The sequence below is a fragment of the Rutidosis leptorrhynchoides genome, chromosome 9 (assembly GCF_046630445.1).
Source record: "Rutidosis leptorrhynchoides isolate AG116_Rl617_1_P2 chromosome 9, CSIRO_AGI_Rlap_v1, whole genome shotgun sequence".
NCBI lineage: Eukaryota > Viridiplantae > Streptophyta > Magnoliopsida > Asterales > Asteraceae > Rutidosis > Rutidosis leptorrhynchoides.
The window spans coordinates 68827035-68845734 of record NC_092341.1 but is presented as its reverse complement, the minus strand read 5'-3'; the positions used below and the strand labels follow the sequence as shown (position 1 = coordinate 68845734).

The following is an 18700-nucleotide window of genomic DNA, read 5'->3' as shown; positions in this document are numbered from 1 at the left end:
GAAAGAGTGTCACTGTTAGGAGTGTTTAGTCCTGGATTTAGTCCTGAAAAGGAAGTAAGATGTAAGTGCTGATGTAGCGCTGAATGGTTGGTTAGTCCTGAAAGAAGTTCTATCATGGTTGGAGCACTCTTATTAATCCGATATTTACCCTCACTTTATTTTCTCACATGTATTTCACTTTTCACATGACCATAATTTTACACGTGGCACCAACGCTCCTCCGTCCACTTTTGTTTTCAAAGCCACGTCATACGGATGAGACCCCGTGTGGGTCCCATATCTTCTCTTTCCCGGGACGACAAGAACCAGTGTCGCTTTTACACACTCCATTCTAGGGATGAGCACGGTACGGAACCGGTACCGAACCGTACCGGAACCGAAAAGTACCGGTACCGAATTTACCCAATTTCGAATACCGGTACCGTACCGTTTTTTCAATACCGGTACCGGTTCGGTACCGGTAATTTTCGGTATTATACTGTTTGTCCCGAATTTACATTTTTTTCGATTTTTACATGTATTTAATACGGTTTAAATACGTTTTTTCGATATTTTTCGGTACCGTACCGAAAAATACCGATACCGAATTAGACCAATACCGAATGGTACCGTACCGAAAAATACCGATACCGAACTAGCTTAAAATCAAGGACCGGAACCGATACCGAATCCCGATCGGTACCGATTTTCGGTACCGGTACCGGTACGGTACCGGTTCGGTTTCGGAAAATCGGGAAATCTGCTCATCCCTACTCCATTCCTCCACGTTTATCTCTCTCTCTCTACAAGTTAAACTTTCTCTTTCTAAAATCAAAGTTACAAAAAATCCGAATTTTTCGGGTTTCAATTCGATTCTAGATCTGGTTTTTGATCCTGTTTTGCCACCACTACTAATCCAAAGCCAACAAATTATTCTAATTTTATTTATTTTATTTATTCTATTATTACACACACTTATTACATACTTACATATACATATATACACATACGCACACATACAAATGATACAACGGTTCGTTGACAACTTCCTTGCTGTCACTAAAGAGTTAGTTTCTGTCTCTATCTTATCTCTCTTATTCGATTAAATTCAATACTTGTTACATGAGTGTTGATATGATGATACTGATTCATGTTACAACTTTTGATGTATGATCGATTGATCGGTTCAATTTGTAAGTTAATTTGAAAAGTTTGATTAATTAATGGTGAATTGAGGATTTAATCACTTGCTTAAACAGGAAAATTGAAATTGATGATATTATGATAAATTACACGTTATCATGTTAGGGTTTAGTATTCGTGTTTCCAGTTTTCTTATATTAGGTCATAATTTGGAACGTTACATTGAATTATTATTTGTTATGTACTGATTTTCCTGTTCATGCAAAATTTTGAAATCATACGTGTGATTAATTAGTCTAAACTAGTTGTGAGCCCTTGCTTCGCGCCGGGTGCTCCGTTTTGAATGAGAGTTAAAAAAAAGTCTTTATCTATTTTGTAAAAAAGAATTTTTTTCGACATAACATTGAAGGGTTGTTCCTTTTGTGAAAGTTGCTTCTTTTAGCGTTCGGATTTTATTTTTAAAAAAAAAAAGTTAGTAAAGTGGGGTTCGATTTGTATTTTAATAAAAGTTAGTGGGTTAAGTTTGTGAAATTTGAAAAAAATTTACGTATAAAGTGGGGGTTCGATTTGTATTTTAATAAAAGTTAGGGGGTTAAGTTTGTGAAAAGTGAATATTAGAAAGAAAAAAAAAAGTTAGTAAAGTGGTGGTTCGTTAAAAGTTAGTGGGTTAAGTTTGTGAAATTTGAAAAAAATTTACGTATAAAGTGGGGGTTCGATTTGTATTTTAATAAAAGTTAGGGGTTAAGTTTGTGAAAAGTGAATATTAGGAAAAAAAAATTTAGTAAAGTGGGGGTTCGTTTTGTATTTTAATAAAAGTTAGGGGGGAAGCTTGTAAAATTTGGGAAAAAATAAACGTATAAAGTGGGGGTTCGATTTGTATTGTATTGAAAGTTAGGGGGTTAAGTTTGTGAAAATTGGAAAAAGAGTAGTACTATTCATTTCCCGTTTACGTTTTAGATATAGGTGTATAATATGTAATCAATTGAAGCTAATGTTGATAATTTTACAATCAGAAACCAGAATTTGGTTCAAAATTAGGGAAAAAGGACTACTCTGTCTTCTATGATTATGTGTTGACTGCTTGTGTGTCTTACAGAATCTCATCTTTTTTTCTGTAGGTCTGTAAAAACGATTACGTATGAGTCGTTGAATATTATTCTGAGGCTGATAAATGGAATATCAGCATTATTGTTGGCTATTATGCCTGGTAAAACTAACATGCTTGAAGGGATTCATGGTTGGGAGCTCAGACCATCATTTCGTGGACCTCGGCTTCCTCGTTGGATGGAGAAGTAAGCTTTTATGTGACATTTTTTGTGTTATTTAAGTTGGATAAATTTTATGGGGGCCAGAATTTGGTGAAAGTAGGCAGCTTGTTTCCAATGAATAATAATCGTCAATCGTCAATTCATTAGGTAGTTTAGTTGTTTGTTATAGTGTATGCGTACATATTTATAATGTAGTGCCATTTTCACTGTCTCTATACTTTATCGAATGGAGTATAATTCATGTATTGGTACTTATATAACATTTTATATTGATTACATTTGATCTTCCAAATCATGCTTGCCTTTTATACGACCCATATTTATATTTATATTTATATTTACATCTATACGACCTGCTTGTAAGTTTTCGATTGAAAAAATGATAGAGGGCATAGTTATGGTATATATGGATTTGCGCTACTAAAATTTTCCGCAAGTGTTCATTATTTTAAGCTATCTTGTTGTATTAATTTTGTTGAGTTTAATATGGTAGTAATATCTTAAAATGATGTATTCAAATTAGTTTTAATTTTCTCAATATGAACTCCTATATTTAATACAGATCTTTCAATACATCCTTTCCCTTGTTGACACTGCTTTCATTTTCTTGTTAGTGGGGTGTCTTCCTTCAACCAATTCGTTCACGAATTATCCGTGGAGTCTGACTCAGCATCAAGTGTAGATTATTCATCTGACGAAGCAGATGAGTATGATGACGAGGATGATGATGATTACATATTTCCTGCATCTCCATCGTCAACAAGTTCTAGATTCTCCAGGGCAAGCAGCTTCACAAAGCGTGAAAAACATTGGATTTTTTCCATATTCGTGTGGCTTTTACTTCCTGCAAGGCTAGTACTTGGGATTCCATTTCATTTGTATAGCATGTTTTTGACCAAAGGCTTAAAGGGACCCACCGATACCCTGAAGAGTGTACAGAATTTACAAGTGCATACTGCTGGTAAAGCTTTGGATCATGTTGTTCAACGTGCTACAGACAGAAGACGTGGGGTTATAGAGGTTTGTTAATCTAATGTCTAGTTGGTTAAGATAAAGTTAGTAGCTTTAAAGGAATGGTGTCCTAATTTTACTTATAATATGAGTTCTCTAAAATCATTTTATTCAAAAATTCAGATTATCAATTGAAACTGAAATTATAAGTAAATTTACAATCAATCGGTTATGTAAGTATTTATATAGAAATTAAGTTTTTGGACATGAGTACTTTAGGTCAACCTAATTCAAACTCTATTGAACCGGCACAAACTAGTACCTATTTTGAACTGAACCCAATTTGACCCGTTACCCAACCCACCCATATTGTCACCCTAAGTATCATAAGATACTAGAAATATTTCTTGTTGCATAACAGATACATATTTACACTCTCGTTTCTGTAATATCAGGATCTACATCTTGGAATGGAGATTTGTATAGAAACCATATTTGATGGTATTCACAAGGTAGCGTCTTGTTTTCTTTCTCCATGGGACTCTCTAAGATCATTAATGAGGTGGTCGTCTCCCGTTGCTTGCTCCGATGATTCAACTGCGTATGTTGCCACCGCCACTCTCGCTGAAGACGACCCTACTCCGACAGAAAGGAGGACTAGTGTGAATAATTCGTTGAATACAGATGGACGCACTTGTCAAGATGTCATTACAGAGCTTGGGTAGAAGTTCCGTTTTTTTTCTTTAAAGATGTCGTTACATCTTTACTAATTTGGACTTGCAATTGTGCGCATCATAAGTCTTAAATAATGTTTCCTTTCAGGTATCCGTATGAAGCTATCAAAGTGGTTACCACTGATGGATATGTTCTTCTTTTGGAACGGATTCCAAGGTAGAAGTTATTCTTGTTTTTTACTTTATAAATTTACTTATCATTATATTGACATGTGTATCTTTGACTTATGGGTTTCTCTTCTTATATAGGCGTGATGCTAGAAAGGTGGTATATCTACAACACGGAGTCTTTGATTCATCTATGGGGTGAGTTTTATCATCTTGCTACTGCTTGGTTAAGTTAGGTGTTGTTTGTTTTTTAAAATGTTTTTGTCTCGGACCATGTCTGTAGAGAAGATATGGCCCAAAGGTCTGTGTGATGAATAGTGAAAACTGTTTGGTTTTATGTCTGCAAAATAACTTGATCATGTTTGCAGCACTAAGAAGCATATTTGTAAGTTTGCGCAGACAGATTATGTCTTCAGAAAAACAATAACATAGAAAGATCAGTTAGGACACAATGCAACGTTTAACAATAACGGATGACATACATGTAAGCTTGTTAATATGTATAAACTTGAATTTTTTTTTCTTATTTTTCCTCCAGTTGGGTTTCTAATGGAGTTGTTGGCTCACCAGCTTTTGCAGCTTTTGATCAAGGTTTGCAAATATACTTGTTCACTAGCATACAAATCTTTATGATGGACAATGCATATGACACTATGATTTTATTTTTCTCTTTCAGGTTATGACGTCTTCCTGGGTAATTTTCGTGGTCTAGTTTCACGAGAACATATTAACAAGAATATCTCTTCCCGAGAGTAAGCTCCTTGACCTGGATACATGGATAAATTGTATACCTGACAAACGGGTCTGGGTCAAAACGGGTCATGGGTTGAGTCGAGACCCATTCCTCAAAGTTTCTTAAAATCGTACATTTATTAAATATTTAAATCGTATTGAATCTGGATGCATCTTCTAAAAATACTTATTTATATTTATACAAGTATTTTGATATTTTTGATGCATAGGTACTGGCGTTACTCAATCAATGAACATGGGATCGAAGACATACCAGCCATGATCAACAAAATCCACGAAGTGAAAACATCCGAATTAAAATCTTCATCAGAACTCGATACAGAAGAAACGAACACCGAGCAGCCTTACAAACTTTGTGCAATTTGCCACAGCTTAGGAGGAGCTGCAATCCTCATGTACCTCATAACCCGACGTATAGAAGAAAAACCGCACCATATCTCAAGATTAATCCTTTTATCGCCAGCTGGCTTCCATCACGACTCGACATTTCTATTAACCGCACTCGAACACTTTCTCCTTTGGTTTGCACCCGTTTTACAACCCCTCGTACCCGGTTTGTACATACCAACAAGGTTTTTTCGCATGTTGGTTAACAAATTAGCACGTGATTTCCATAATTACCCTGCTGTTGGCGGTGTCGTGCAAACACTAATTGGTTATTTACTAGGTGGCGATAATTCAAATTGGGTTGGAGTGTTAGGGTTACCTCATTATAATATGAATGATATGCCCGGTGTTTCGTTCGGTGTAGCGCTTCATTTAGCTCAAATGAAACATGCGCGTAAATTTAGGATGTTTGATTGTGGTAGTCGTTTAGCGAACATGCAAATGTACGGTTCATCTGAACCGTTGGATTTGGGGGAATGTTATGGATTGATTGATGTCCCGGTGGACGTTGTTGCCGGGAGGAAAGATAAGGTGATCCGTCCATCGATGGTTAGGAAACATTATAGGTTAATGAGGGACGCAGGTGTTGAGGTTAGTTATAACGAATTTGAGTACGCGCATTTGGATTTTACGTTTTCTCACCGTGAAGAACTGATGGGATACGTAATGTCGCGTTTGTTGCTTGTGGCGCCTGTTACAAAGCATAAGGCGTTAAGATTGAAGAAGAAAGATCAATGATGTGTAAGTTGTAATTTTGGTATACGTAGAAGTTAAGAGATGGTTTTGTAAATATCCGGTCAAATTATCCTTTAACGTAATTTAAGTGGATGGAGATGTTTGATTAGTGTAGTAAGATTGGGTTTTCTGATGATTGGTCTTGAAGATCTATATATTAAAAGATGTTGCCTCGAAAGTTTGGCTAGTTTATATTACCTAAAACCAATACATATAAGCATACATACCCTAAAGCAGAGAAAGTAGGAGATAAGTTATTTAAAAACTTTTATGATATTATGCCTAAAGAAATTGTAAAGATGCCCTTACTCATTAGCACAGAAAAACCATAATGCTAAAATCTCAATGGACCGTGTCCATGTATATAATTAGGCCTAATCTAAATACGTAAATACATCTCGTCTAATAATTGGTGATGGTGAATTTGTGTATACAATTAGGCCTAATCCACATACGTAAATATATCCAGTCTAGTGATTGGTGAATTTGCAAGAACGAGTATCTTTACTTAAATGTACGAAGCTATAATCGTTTTTAACATTCTTTATCTACCTACATATGTTGTAAAATGAGATTTTACCAATGGAGGAGTTTTTGGAGGGCAAGGAACTCACCCCCAATCTGGAAAAAATAGTTTAATTCGTAACATCTTCAGTTACGAGCATTTTGTATTTTCAAATCAACTAAATGAAACCGAAACATGGCTTGAGTGACTTGGGGTACTGTCAACCCAGGTTCGATTCCCATTCCAAGCAGAGAGTTTCCAACCTTTGATGGTACTGTCAACATCAATGCGATTTGGAAGGTCTCTGGGGGTGTTTTCCCAACCTTCGGCGGTACTGCCAAAATCATCGCGAATTGGGTTTTCTCGTTGTGTGAGTGAATAAATGGAGCATTCGATATCGATATCGCCGTTAAAAAAAGAAAAATCAACTAAATGGAGGTTGCATAAAAACTTATGGTCACAATGGTAAAGTCTCGCATAATTTATGTTATCGACAATTTACTTCGCAAAGTATTCTTAGATTCAAGACACACAACTTCACAAGTGCTACAGAAATAGGTTGGAAACAGTCATTGAGTTATCCCATTAGATACAACCGAGTAAATATAATCCTCTTCTTTTTCGATAGTTTAAGCGTAAAAACCATATTCATTTAGGGTGCGATTGTTTACCTCTTAATGGAATGGTTCAGCACTGAATGCTGAACCATTCAGCATTCAATGCGTTTGTTTCTGACCTCTGAATGACATATGGTGCTGAATGGTTCAGAATTAAGCTCTGAACCATTCAGAGCAGAAACACTCTCTTAACCATTAAGAGCCTACATTTTCTGTAATATTTGAAAGGACCCATTCATATACATTATAAACGATTCACAATAGTTGATTACATCGCGAGTTATTTGACCTCTATATGATACATTTTACAGACATTGCATTCGTTTTTAAAAGACAAACTTTCTTTACATCGAAAGTTGACAGTATGCATACCATTTCATAATACATTCAACTATAATTGACTTAATAATAATCTTGATGAACTCAACGACTCGAATGCAACATCTTGCGAAATATGCCATGAATGACTCCAAATAATATCGTTAAAATGAGCTAATGCACAGCGGAAGACTTCTTTAATACCTGAGAATAAACATGCTTTAAAGTGTCAACCAAAAGGTTGGTGAGTTCATTAGTTTATCATAATCATTAATTTTCATCATTTTAATAGACCACATGAATTTCATTTCCAGTTCTCATAAATATACGTCCCATGCATAGAGACAAAAATCATTCATATGGATTGAACACCTGGTAACCGACATTAACAAGATGCATATAAGAATATCCCCTATCATTTCGGGAAATCCTTCGGACATGATAAAAACGAATTCGAAGTACTAAAGCATCTGGTACTTTGGATGGGGTTCGTTAGGCCCAATAGATCTATCTTTAGGATTCGCGTCAATTAGTAGATCGGTTTACTAATTCTTAGGCTACCAAGCAAAAGGGGCATATTCGGCTTCGATCATTCAACCATATAATGTAGTTTCGATTATTTGTGTCTATTTCGTAAAACATTTATAAAAATTTCGCATGTATTCTCAGCCCAAAAATATAAAGGGTAAAAAGGCAAATGAAACTCACCATACTGTATTTCGTAGTAAAAATACATATAACGTCATTGAACAAGTGCAAGGTTGGCCTCGGATTCACGAACCTAAATTATATATATATATATATATATATATATATATATATATATATATATATATATATATATATATATATATATATATATATATATATATATATATATATATATATATATATATATATATATATATATATGTTGGTCAATATTTGTCTAACAATTTAAGTCAGGTCATAGTGTATCACAATCCTAATGCTCGAGACTAATATGCAAAGGTCAACAAAAGTCATTTTGACTCAAAATGATTTCCAAAATTTATTCATGGTTATTATATAACTTGAATATCGTCGTTTATATATTTAATATTTTTAAAAGTCATTTGTTAATAAAATTTATATTTAAAATTTGTATATGATAAAAATATACTTTTATATATCTTAAGTAAATAAATTTATAAAGTTCATTTAATATCATAGAAATATAATGATAGGTATCATTTATGTAATTATATTACGTGTAATAAAATATCTTTGTATTACATATTTATTTGATAAAATAATATCGATAATAACAATAATAATTATAAGTTGTATTATTTTGTAATAATAGTTATTATTATTCTGCTAATAAAATATCTATATTTATATTTACTAAAAATGATATTAAAATGATAATTTTTATTAATAATAGTACTAAGCTGATAATAATAATGATATTTTATAATAACAATGATATTTCTATTAAAAATGATAATTTTAGTAAAAAATGATAGTTTTAATATTAATAATTCTTTTAAATAAAATGATAAAAATAATAAGAACGATAATTTTATCTAATTCAATATCTTATAATATTTTAATTTCATCATGATACTCATACTCATCATTTCCTAATCAATTTGTAGAATATCTTTTAGTCGTATTTTATATCGCATTCATAATAATGATAATAATATTAGTCATAATAGTTAGATGATACTAATATCAATTTTAGTGATAATAATACTAATAATAATAATTATTATAATGATAATACTAATAACTATTTTAATGATAATAATAATAAAAATATTAATCATAATGATAATATTAATAATGATAATAATAATAATATTAATAACAATAAAAATTCTTCTACTAATTATACTTATATTAAAAATGATAATATTATTAATCATAATAATAATAATAATAATTACTAGATAAAAATAGTAACGACGATAGTAATAATAATCATTTTAACAATAATACTAAAATTCAGTTGACTATAATTTCTAATCTGTTCATCGAAATCATTCGAGTTCTAAATGAAAAGTTCTTAATTTTTCGCTAGCTTTCCAACGACATGCATATCATATACCTTATCTCAACCGCATACGTAACTAATTCAGGATTCAACATATCCTATCTAATGGCAATATCAAAAGTACAAGCATGCATAATCCTATATTCTCGAGCACTAGTCAAGGATGCACTATTAATATGTAAAAATTAAATTTTAAGCGCTTACGTATCAATATTGAGATTCAATATTGCAGGAAAGGTACGTAGACGCAACGGAGATGATAAACACTAGATTGATGTGACGACCCGGAAATTTTTGACCAAATTTAAACTTTAATCTTTATATTATTCCGACACGATAAGCAAAGTTTGTTAAGTTAAATCTCAAGAATTTTAAACTGTGTTCATACATTCATTATAACCTCGACCAAATTCCGACGATTCACGAACCGTTATATATAAATAGATATGTATATGTATATATATATTATAACTTGAGAATATTAATAAAGTATTAAACGTATAATACCTAACACGAACGTATTTGTTTCAATATGATTTTCGATGAAATTAAAAAAATATATTAAATGATTGAATTATCAAAAACATTGAATTATGATTACAAGTCTCTGTTGAGAGGTCCACTATGATTTGAGAAAATCTATTCCTCTTAACGATATTCAGAATAATTTGTAAAGCTATTTATAAATAAAAATAAAAAGTGTCATTTACGAAAGTTAGACAAAAGTTAGTGGAGAATTGGTTTCCATAATATTCTATTAATTTAGTTTCAAAAGTACAAAAAACGTTTTCAGTTTAAAAAGAACTTTATTATTAAAACGTATATATCTTTTATAAATATCTAGAATCACTTTTGATAACTCATTACTTAACCAGTATGATAAAGATAACGATATTTATATTTTATTTTATTAAATATATATAACGATTTAAATTAATATTATATATACTTATACGCGTATTATACGTATATAGTTTTATACTTTTACTATACTTTACCTTTACTTTACTTTACTTTTATCTTACTTTAACTTTAATAATTCATACTTTAATAATTCAATTTAATAATTCATACTTTAATAATTCACTTTAATAATTCATACTTTAATAATTCACTTTAATAATTCACTTTAATAATTCATACTTTAATAATTCACTTTAATAATTTACTTTAATAATTCATACTTTAATAATTCATTTTAATAATTCATACTTTAATAATTCACTTTAATAATTCAAAAATCTGTTATAAATAGAATTCAATAGATTTCATTATTTCATAGAAACTTGAAAATATATTTCTCTAAACTCTCTCAATCGAATTACATATATATATTTTCTTTGTATTATTTCAAGATATTATTAGTATACATAAAATATTACGACGGAGTGCTGTCCAAGTGATTTCAAAATAGTTTTTTTTGAATGAGTCGAAGCTAAGGAAATTATGGGTTATAGCTATGGAGGTGATGGGTATGGTTCATGGGTATGCTCGTGAGGTCAATCTAGTGTTTATCGTCTCCGTTGCGTCTACGTACTTTCCTGCAATATTGAATCTCAATATTGATACGTGAGCACTCATAACTTAACTTTTATATATCAATAGTGTATCCCTGACTAGTGCTCGAGTATATAGGATTATGCATACTTGTACATTCGATATTGTCCTTAGATAGGTTTGTTGAATTCTGAATTAGATACATATGCTACTGAGATAGGGTATATGATATGCATGTCGTTGGAAAGCTAGCGAAAAATTAAGAACTTTTCATTTAGATATCGAATGGTTTTGATGAACGGATTAGAAGTTATAGTCAACTGAATTTTAGTATTATTGTTAAAATGATCATTATTACTATCGTCGTTATTATTTTAATGGAAATATCATTGTTATTATAAAATATCATTATTACTATTATGTTAGTATTATCATTTTATCATAATAACATTTTTAGTAAATATAAATATTGTTATTTTTTTTATAGAATAATAATTATTATTATTACAAAATAATACAACTTTTACTTATTATTATTATGATCAATATTATTTTATCAAATAAATAGGGATACAAAGATATTTTTCACCACGCGTAATATAATTACATTAATAATACTTACCATTATAGTTTTACGATATTAAGTGAACTTTATAAATTTTACTACTTAAGATATATAAAAGTATATTTTATCATATATAAACGTTAATATAAATTTTTATTAATAAATGACTTTTATTATTATAAATATATTTAAATATATAAAACGACTATAGTTAAGTTATATAATAAACACGTATAAATTTTAGAAGTCATTTTGGGTCGAGTTGACTTTTGTTGACTTTTGCATACTAGTCTCGAGCATTAGGATTGTGGTACACTATGACTTGACCAAAAATTGTTAGACAAATATTGACCAACATATAAATATATATAATTAATATAGGTTCGTGAATCCGATGCCAACCTTGCACTTGTTAAATGACGTTATATGTATTTTTACTACGAAATACAGTATGGTGAGTTTCATTTGCTCCCTTTTTAATTGCTTTTGCAATATATATTTTTGGGCTGAGAATACATGCGCTGCTTTTATAAATGCTTTACGAAATAGAGACAAGTGATTAAAAATGATATTCTGCGGATTGATGTGCTAGGTAATTTAGTTACATGTTATAAGAGCATGTAAGCGCGAATCCTAAAGATAGATCTATCGGGCTTAACACCCCCATCCTGTAGGCTGCACTAGACATAAGAACTAGTGGGCGGATGTTTAGTACTTCGAGGATTATTTATACACTTGCGAGTGTACATATCCATCTTTACGAAGATGACTTATTATATTATTGTTAAGGTTGGTTACTGAGGCCTCAACATAAGCAGAACGGTTTAATACACTTGCGAGTGTACATATATTTATAAACGGAAATCTTGTGGTCTATTAATATATTGAAATGATTGTTATGATAAACCTATGAACTCACCAACCTTTTGGTTGACACTTTAAAGCATGTTTATTCTCAGGTATTAAAGAAATCTTCCGCTGTGCATTAGCTCATTTTAAGGATATTACTTGGAGTCATTCATGGCATATTTTGAAAGACGTTGCATTCGAGTCATTGAGTTCATCAAGATTATTATTAAGCCAATTATAGATGGATGTATTATGAAATGGTGTGCATGCCGTCAACTTTCGTTGTAAAGAAAGTTTGTCTTTTAAAAACTAATGCAATGTTTGTAAAATGTATCATATAGAGGTCAAATACCTTGCGATGTAATCAACTATTGTGAATCATTTATAATGTATATGAACGGGTCCTTTCAATTGACCTCACGAGCATACCCATGAACCATACCCATCACCTCCATAGCTATAACCCATAATTTCCTTAGCCCTATCCTACTCGAAAAACCCACCTTGAATCTACCCGAACAGCACTCCGTCGTAGTATTTTATGTATAAATATTACTAATCTTAATACTCCTAATAATAATAATAATAATAATAATAATAATAATAATAATAATAATAATAATAATAATAATAATAATAATAATAATAATAATAATAATGATGATGATGATGATGATGATGATGATAATAATAATAATAATAATAATAATAATAATAATAATAATAATAATAATAATAATAATAATAATAATAATAATAATATAAATAATTATAATAACAGAGGGAGTAATACATATCGATGTATATGTGTGTGTATAAACTGAAACGAATTCGTTGGATTTAAAGACTTGACCCCTCATCACAAGCCATGCGATCGCATGGTTTATGTGCCTTGGGGCCATGCGATCGCATGGGCTCCTTGGCCAGCTCATATACACGATCAAAAGGGCTGCCGACACTTTTATATATTTATTTAATATATATTTATTTAATATATATATTTATTTAATATATATATTTATTTAATTTATATAATTACTTATATATTATATTATATTATATTTATATGTATAGTTAACTTAAAATTTTGGTTCCAAAGTCTCGTACGTTGTCACTCGACTAGTGTCTCGGTTTCGGTTTCTCGAATGACGTTTCGTACGCTGAGAAACTAGCCTTTCACGTTTAGTGACTCGTACTCTTATCAAACTATAGTCTTAAATCATTAACAAACAATCTTACACAAAGTGTAACTTATGCATTTGAGTGTTGTGGTTATTTGCTTCTATAAATCAAAGTCTCGTTTGATTATTAAAATACGTTTAATAATATCGAAACGTTTTAAATTATACATTAACGCGTTTGTAAAATATATATATATATATATATATATATATATATATATATATATATATATATATATATATATATATTATTACTTAAAATATAATTTTGTATATCTCATATATAATTGAAATATCTATCTAATTATATTTCAAAGTTCAAAACGTTTAAGTAACAGAAATATCATGTCGTATCACGTTTTTAATTTTTTGAAACTATATATATATATATATATATATATATATATATATATATATATATATATATATATATATATATATATAATACAAGCTTTAATTAGTTCCTTAAAACTTATGAACAATTTATCTTATAAGACGTTTCACTAATAAAGTTCTTTAAAAATTGTTTTTGTACGTTTGAAACAATATTAAATAAATATGAAAACTTTGTTTTCCAAAACTAAGTATATTTAAGAATCATTTTACTAAAAAGGTTATATTAGTAGAAGTTGTTATATCGTAAAACATTTTAGAGAAGTAAGATTAAATATACTTTTCATAGGTTTCAAGTTTTTAACGTTTGTTGGTGCAACGTGATATAAAGTCTAAAGGTTAGGTAAACGTATAAAATCATTTTAATGTAAAACGTTAATTTACTTAACTTGTCGATATCCATTTTCTAAGTTATCTATATTCTACAATCTTACTTCCACGTTAATTAATATACAAGTTTAATAGTTTATCTTATCAAAAGTCACGAGACAATTATTGTAAAGCATAAATTGAAAATCAAACGGGAATCTCCACTAACCCTTGTCTAGTTCCCGTTAATTGACACTTTTGTTCTTTCTAATAAATCACTTTACCAATTATTCCGAATACCGTTAAAAAGGAAAAGTTTCCTAAATTAAAGTGGACCTCTCAACAGAGACTCGTAATCCGATAAATCAATCATTTGATATTATCTTCTAATTCCATCGCTAATCATATTGAAACAAATACGTTCATGTAAAGTATTATTCGTTTAATACTTTGTTAATATTTTCAAGTTATAATATATATATATATATATATATATATATATATATATATATATATATATATATATATATATATATATATATATATATATATATATATATAATCATATCCATTTATGTACTGGTTCGTGAATCGACGAAACTTGGTCGAGGTTAATTGAATGTATGAACATAGTTTAAAATTCATAACAAACTTTGCTTATCGTGTCGGAATGATGTAAAGATTTAAAGTTTAAATTTGGTCGGAAATTTCCAAAGCCAAAACACAATGGAGTAACAAAACACAACCAAAACACGATTACTGTCACCTTCAAATTACTCATAAGAGTAAATTTAGCATGTGAATTGCGACTACATTTACCAAATTTACTTATCTTCAAATTACACTTTACGGTTTGAGCTGCTGGATGATAGCTCGAGAGGCCGAATCTTATCGTCTACAATAATCAACAAAAATTCAAAAGTCACTTCCTCCCAATTTCAATCTCAAGGTCTAATCACCCTGCATATGTTTTTCTTTCAAGATGGAGCTCGATATACACCACCATGGTCACCTATGCAACCTATCATCCTCATTACTTTACTCACCCACCAACTGTTTGATCAAATGCCTGAACGAACGCCCACACCCATATGCAAAACAACCATCTTTACTTATTACAGCAGCCAGAAACAAGTCTCGGGTCCCATCTTCAGAAGGTATCCAAAAATCAACTGATAAACAATTGTCTCATATTCTACGCTCAGAAGCTGCCATTGAAGCTATTGAAAGAAAAGCCAATCACACCACTGTTAAGCATAACCGCTTTTCGCCTAAATTACTTCTTGAAGCTTTGGATAATGCCATTCGACATAAACGATGGGAGTCTGCTCTCAAGGTAGGTTCGCGCATTTTCATATATTACTTCAATCCTTAATTACTACTAATCATCTATATGAATTGGTTATTTGAATGATATGATGATGATGCGTTGAATTATGTTCAGATATTTGATCTTCTTCGCAATCAACATTGGTACGAGCCAAGATGCCAAACGTACACAATGCTACTGGTTATGCTCGGAAAATGCAAACAGCCCACAAAAGCTAGTTTGCTTTTCGAGGTCTTGTTGCAAGATGGGCTCAAACCAACTATTGATGTTTATACGGCGCTTGTTAGTGCGTACGGTTACTCTGGTCTCCTTGAAAAAGCATTAGAAATCATTGATGATATGAAGTTGATGCCAGATTGCAAACCTGATGTATACACCTATTCAATCTTAATCAACTGTTGCATGAAGCTTAAACGGTTTGATATGATTGAACAAATTCTTGCTGACATGGCACGTTCGGGTATCAAATGCAGCATTGTTACGTATAATACCATAATCGATGGGTATGGTAAGGCGGGATTGTTTGATTTAATGGAAAATGTGTTAACAGATATGCTTGAAGAAGGGACTTGTCTTCCCGATGTTTTCACGTTTAATTCGGTTATTGGTGCGTACGGGAATTTAAAAATGATTGTAAAAATGGAGAATTGGTTCGATGAATTTCAACTGATGGGTATAAAACCTAATGTAATGACTTTTAATATCTTGATTAAGTCGTACGGGACAGCTGGCATGTACGATAAAATGGGGTCCGTTATGGAATATATGAACAAAAGGTTTATTCCTCCAACTGTCATTACGTTTAATGTAATTATTGAAACGTTTAAAAGGGCCGGGGAAATTGAGAAAATGGAGGAGTTTTTTTATAAAATGAAGCATATAGGAATGAAGCCTAATGCGGTTACTTATTGTATTCTTGTGAGTGGTTATGGAAAAGCGGGACTTATGAAGAAGATTGAATTGATTATGAGACAGATAGAAAATTCTGATGTGACTCTTGATACGACTTTTTTTAATAGTGTTATTAGCGTTTATGGACAGGCTGGCGATATGAAAAGAATGGGTGAAATGTTGTTATTAATGAAGGATAGAAATTGTGAGCCGGATAGTATTACTTTTGCAACCATGATTCATGCGCATAAAGCCAAAGGAATGGGGGAAGCTGCTCGAACTTTGGAAAATAAGATTAATAAGACAGAACTTAATCCAGGTTCTTTGTTGATTACTTTTGACTTTCTCGAGTGATTATTGACTAAAGGAGTAGAATAGTTACGTATTTTTACATGTGTTTATAATCAGTTTCTTACTGTAATATGCTAATTTTTTCCTCCAAATCTGATTATATTGACCATGAATAATCAGGTAATCAGGATTAGAATAGGTTTTTGTCAGCACCCAAAACTGACTAATCACTTTAGATGCATATCGTTGAGGTTTATCTTGAAGGTAGCGAAGTAAGTGGGTTGTGTTACTGATCAGAATAGGTTTGGGACTGAACGGGTAACTTTTGGGCAGGGGCTGAAACGGGTCTAGTTAGGTTGACGTTGATCCGAAATATCCAAAATATGATACACAAGTTATACGTTTGCTACCCATTTGACTTGTAATATTTTTTCAGTGAATCTTTTTCTGAACCTATTTTTTACCCGTTCAAGATTTAGTATTACCTGGCTTGACTCATTCATGAGTAAATTGTTTGAATTTGACACCTCTAGTTTTTTTCACTGATGTTAAATTCAAAAGCAGGACTGATATGTTGTTGTATAAATTAATATGGTCAGGAGCAAGGCTGAGTGAAGGCTAATATGGTAATTCACTACTAGTGCATCATCTGTGAGATACAAGTCTTTGGGCTTCTGTTTGGGTGATGGTGGCCCACACCCTAACATCACAATGCAAATCAACATACAGCCACCACTTCATGTGTGGGCCATGGAACACAGTAACTAATACGGAGTACTCATTTAAAACTTTCAGAATCAGACCTTTTGAAGAGATGCTTATTGAGGTAAAGATCAACGTGTAATGCATTATAAAGAGGTTAATACTGTGCTACGCTGGAATCAGAGAAGTTGAACAAGCTGATTACCTCATACGTTAATGTGTAGTAATATGTGTAAGTATCTAATTGGACTCAGAATACACATTCTAAAGTAATTCTGTCTTGTGGAGTAACTAATCTTTTATAACAAGTTGAGAGTTTTCCTATAAATATAAGAGTTTCGTGTTAGGGTTTTGATGTGTAGTAATCTATCTAGAAAATTTGTTCGATGATGCTCGTGGGAGTTTCGGTGGTAGTTCTTAAATTTTTGGTGTGGCTAATGAAGGTCGATTGGGTGTTCATGGCGTGGTAACTCCTCCTTCGGCAACCTTAATAGGTGACAGATCCTCTAACGTCATTTCTTTCAAGTTTGACAATCGGTAGGGTAAAAGAATTCGAGGGAAAATAGAATAGCAATCTAAAAAAGGTAGCTTCATAGGTGGTTTCATCTTGGTTCACTTGTCTTTTTCGATTCCTTTGTACATTGTTTTAGCTTGGGATACGGTCTCGTGTTTGGCGTTTGTGGTTTCATCTTTGTTATGTTCGATTTGTTGTTTGTGGTTTATTGGTTTTGCGGATAAGGCTCGGTTATAGATAATTCATTGTTATTTTCTTTGTAGTTTTCTAGGTTCGAGCCTCCTCAAATTCTCCCTTTTGTATTTTCCTAGTTGTTGACGTTTTCTTTTTAAAAACCTCTTCGTTCCTATATGAGTCATATTTTTTGCAAAAAAAAAAAAAAAAAAAACTGCTACACAGAATTATATATAAATACTTTTATTAAATATAAATATAAATATAATACTCGTATTACATATGATATCACGTTAGGCGCCTCCTATTATCCTTGAATCAGTCTTCCCTAAAATCACCCCACTTAAATCACACACATACGGGTTGTAAACATGCCGAGTCGAACCCGAACTTGGTAGTGTTTGAGCTAGGCTCGTTTGATTTTCATAAAGCTCGACCTCAGCTCAAGCCCGAGATACAACTAGATTACCATGAAAATAAAACGCG

At 31.4% G+C, this 18700-nt stretch overlaps 2 protein-coding genes across 3 annotated transcripts; both read left to right on the top strand.

Moving 5' to 3' along the window:
• Positions 1-848: 848 nt before the first annotated feature.
• Positions 849-6194, top strand: LOC139866528 (uncharacterized). Of its 2 annotated transcripts, none has more exons than XM_071854779.1 (9): positions 849-1045; positions 2241-2414; positions 3005-3410; positions 3797-4062; positions 4164-4232; positions 4325-4381; positions 4722-4774; positions 4860-4935; positions 5146-6194. In XM_071854779.1, the coding sequence occupies exons 1-9, from the start codon at positions 1002-1004 to the stop codon at positions 6059-6061; spliced, it is 2061 nt and encodes a 686-aa protein (XP_071710880.1). In that variant the 5' UTR covers positions 849-1001; the 3' UTR covers positions 6062-6194. The 2 variants fall into 2 exon arrangements, with proteins under 2 accessions (XP_071710880.1, XP_071710881.1); XM_071854780.1 differs by lacking the exon at positions 849-1045 and adding an exon at positions 1121-1172.
• An 8908-nt stretch (positions 6195-15102) lies between these two features.
• On the top strand, positions 15103-17877 carry LOC139867278 (pentatricopeptide repeat-containing protein At3g53170). The gene is made up of 3 exons (XM_071855620.1): positions 15103-15648; positions 15757-16852; positions 17424-17877. The coding sequence occupies exons 1-3, from the start codon at positions 15295-15297 to the stop codon at positions 17444-17446; spliced, it is 1473 nt and encodes a 490-aa protein (XP_071711721.1). The 5' UTR covers positions 15103-15294; the 3' UTR covers positions 17447-17877.
• Positions 17878-18700: the final 823 nt, after the last annotated feature.

Bases quoted from the DNA above. Each gene is read 5' to 3' on its own strand.
- LOC139866528 (XM_071854779.1), top strand. From the start codon at position 1,002: ATGATACAACGGTTCGTTGACAACTTCCTTGCTGTCACTAAAGA. The intron at 4,233-4,324 runs GTAGAAGTTATT...CTTCTTATATAG, and splicing joins CTTTTGGAACGGATTCCAAG to GCGTGATGCTAGAAAGGTGG. The intron at 4,936-5,145 runs GTAAGCTCCTTG...TTTGATGCATAG, and splicing joins AAGAATATCTCTTCCCGAGA to GTACTGGCGTTACTCAATCA.
- LOC139867278 (XM_071855620.1), top strand. From the start codon at position 15,295: ATGGAGCTCGATATACACCACCATGGTCACCTATGCAACCTATCATCC. The intron at 15,649-15,756 runs GTAGGTTCGCGC...AATTATGTTCAG, and splicing joins GATGGGAGTCTGCTCTCAAG to ATATTTGATCTTCTTCGCAA. The intron at 16,853-17,423 runs GTTCTTTGTTGA...TAATATGGTCAG, and splicing joins TAAGACAGAACTTAATCCAG to GAGCAAGGCTGAGTGAAGGC.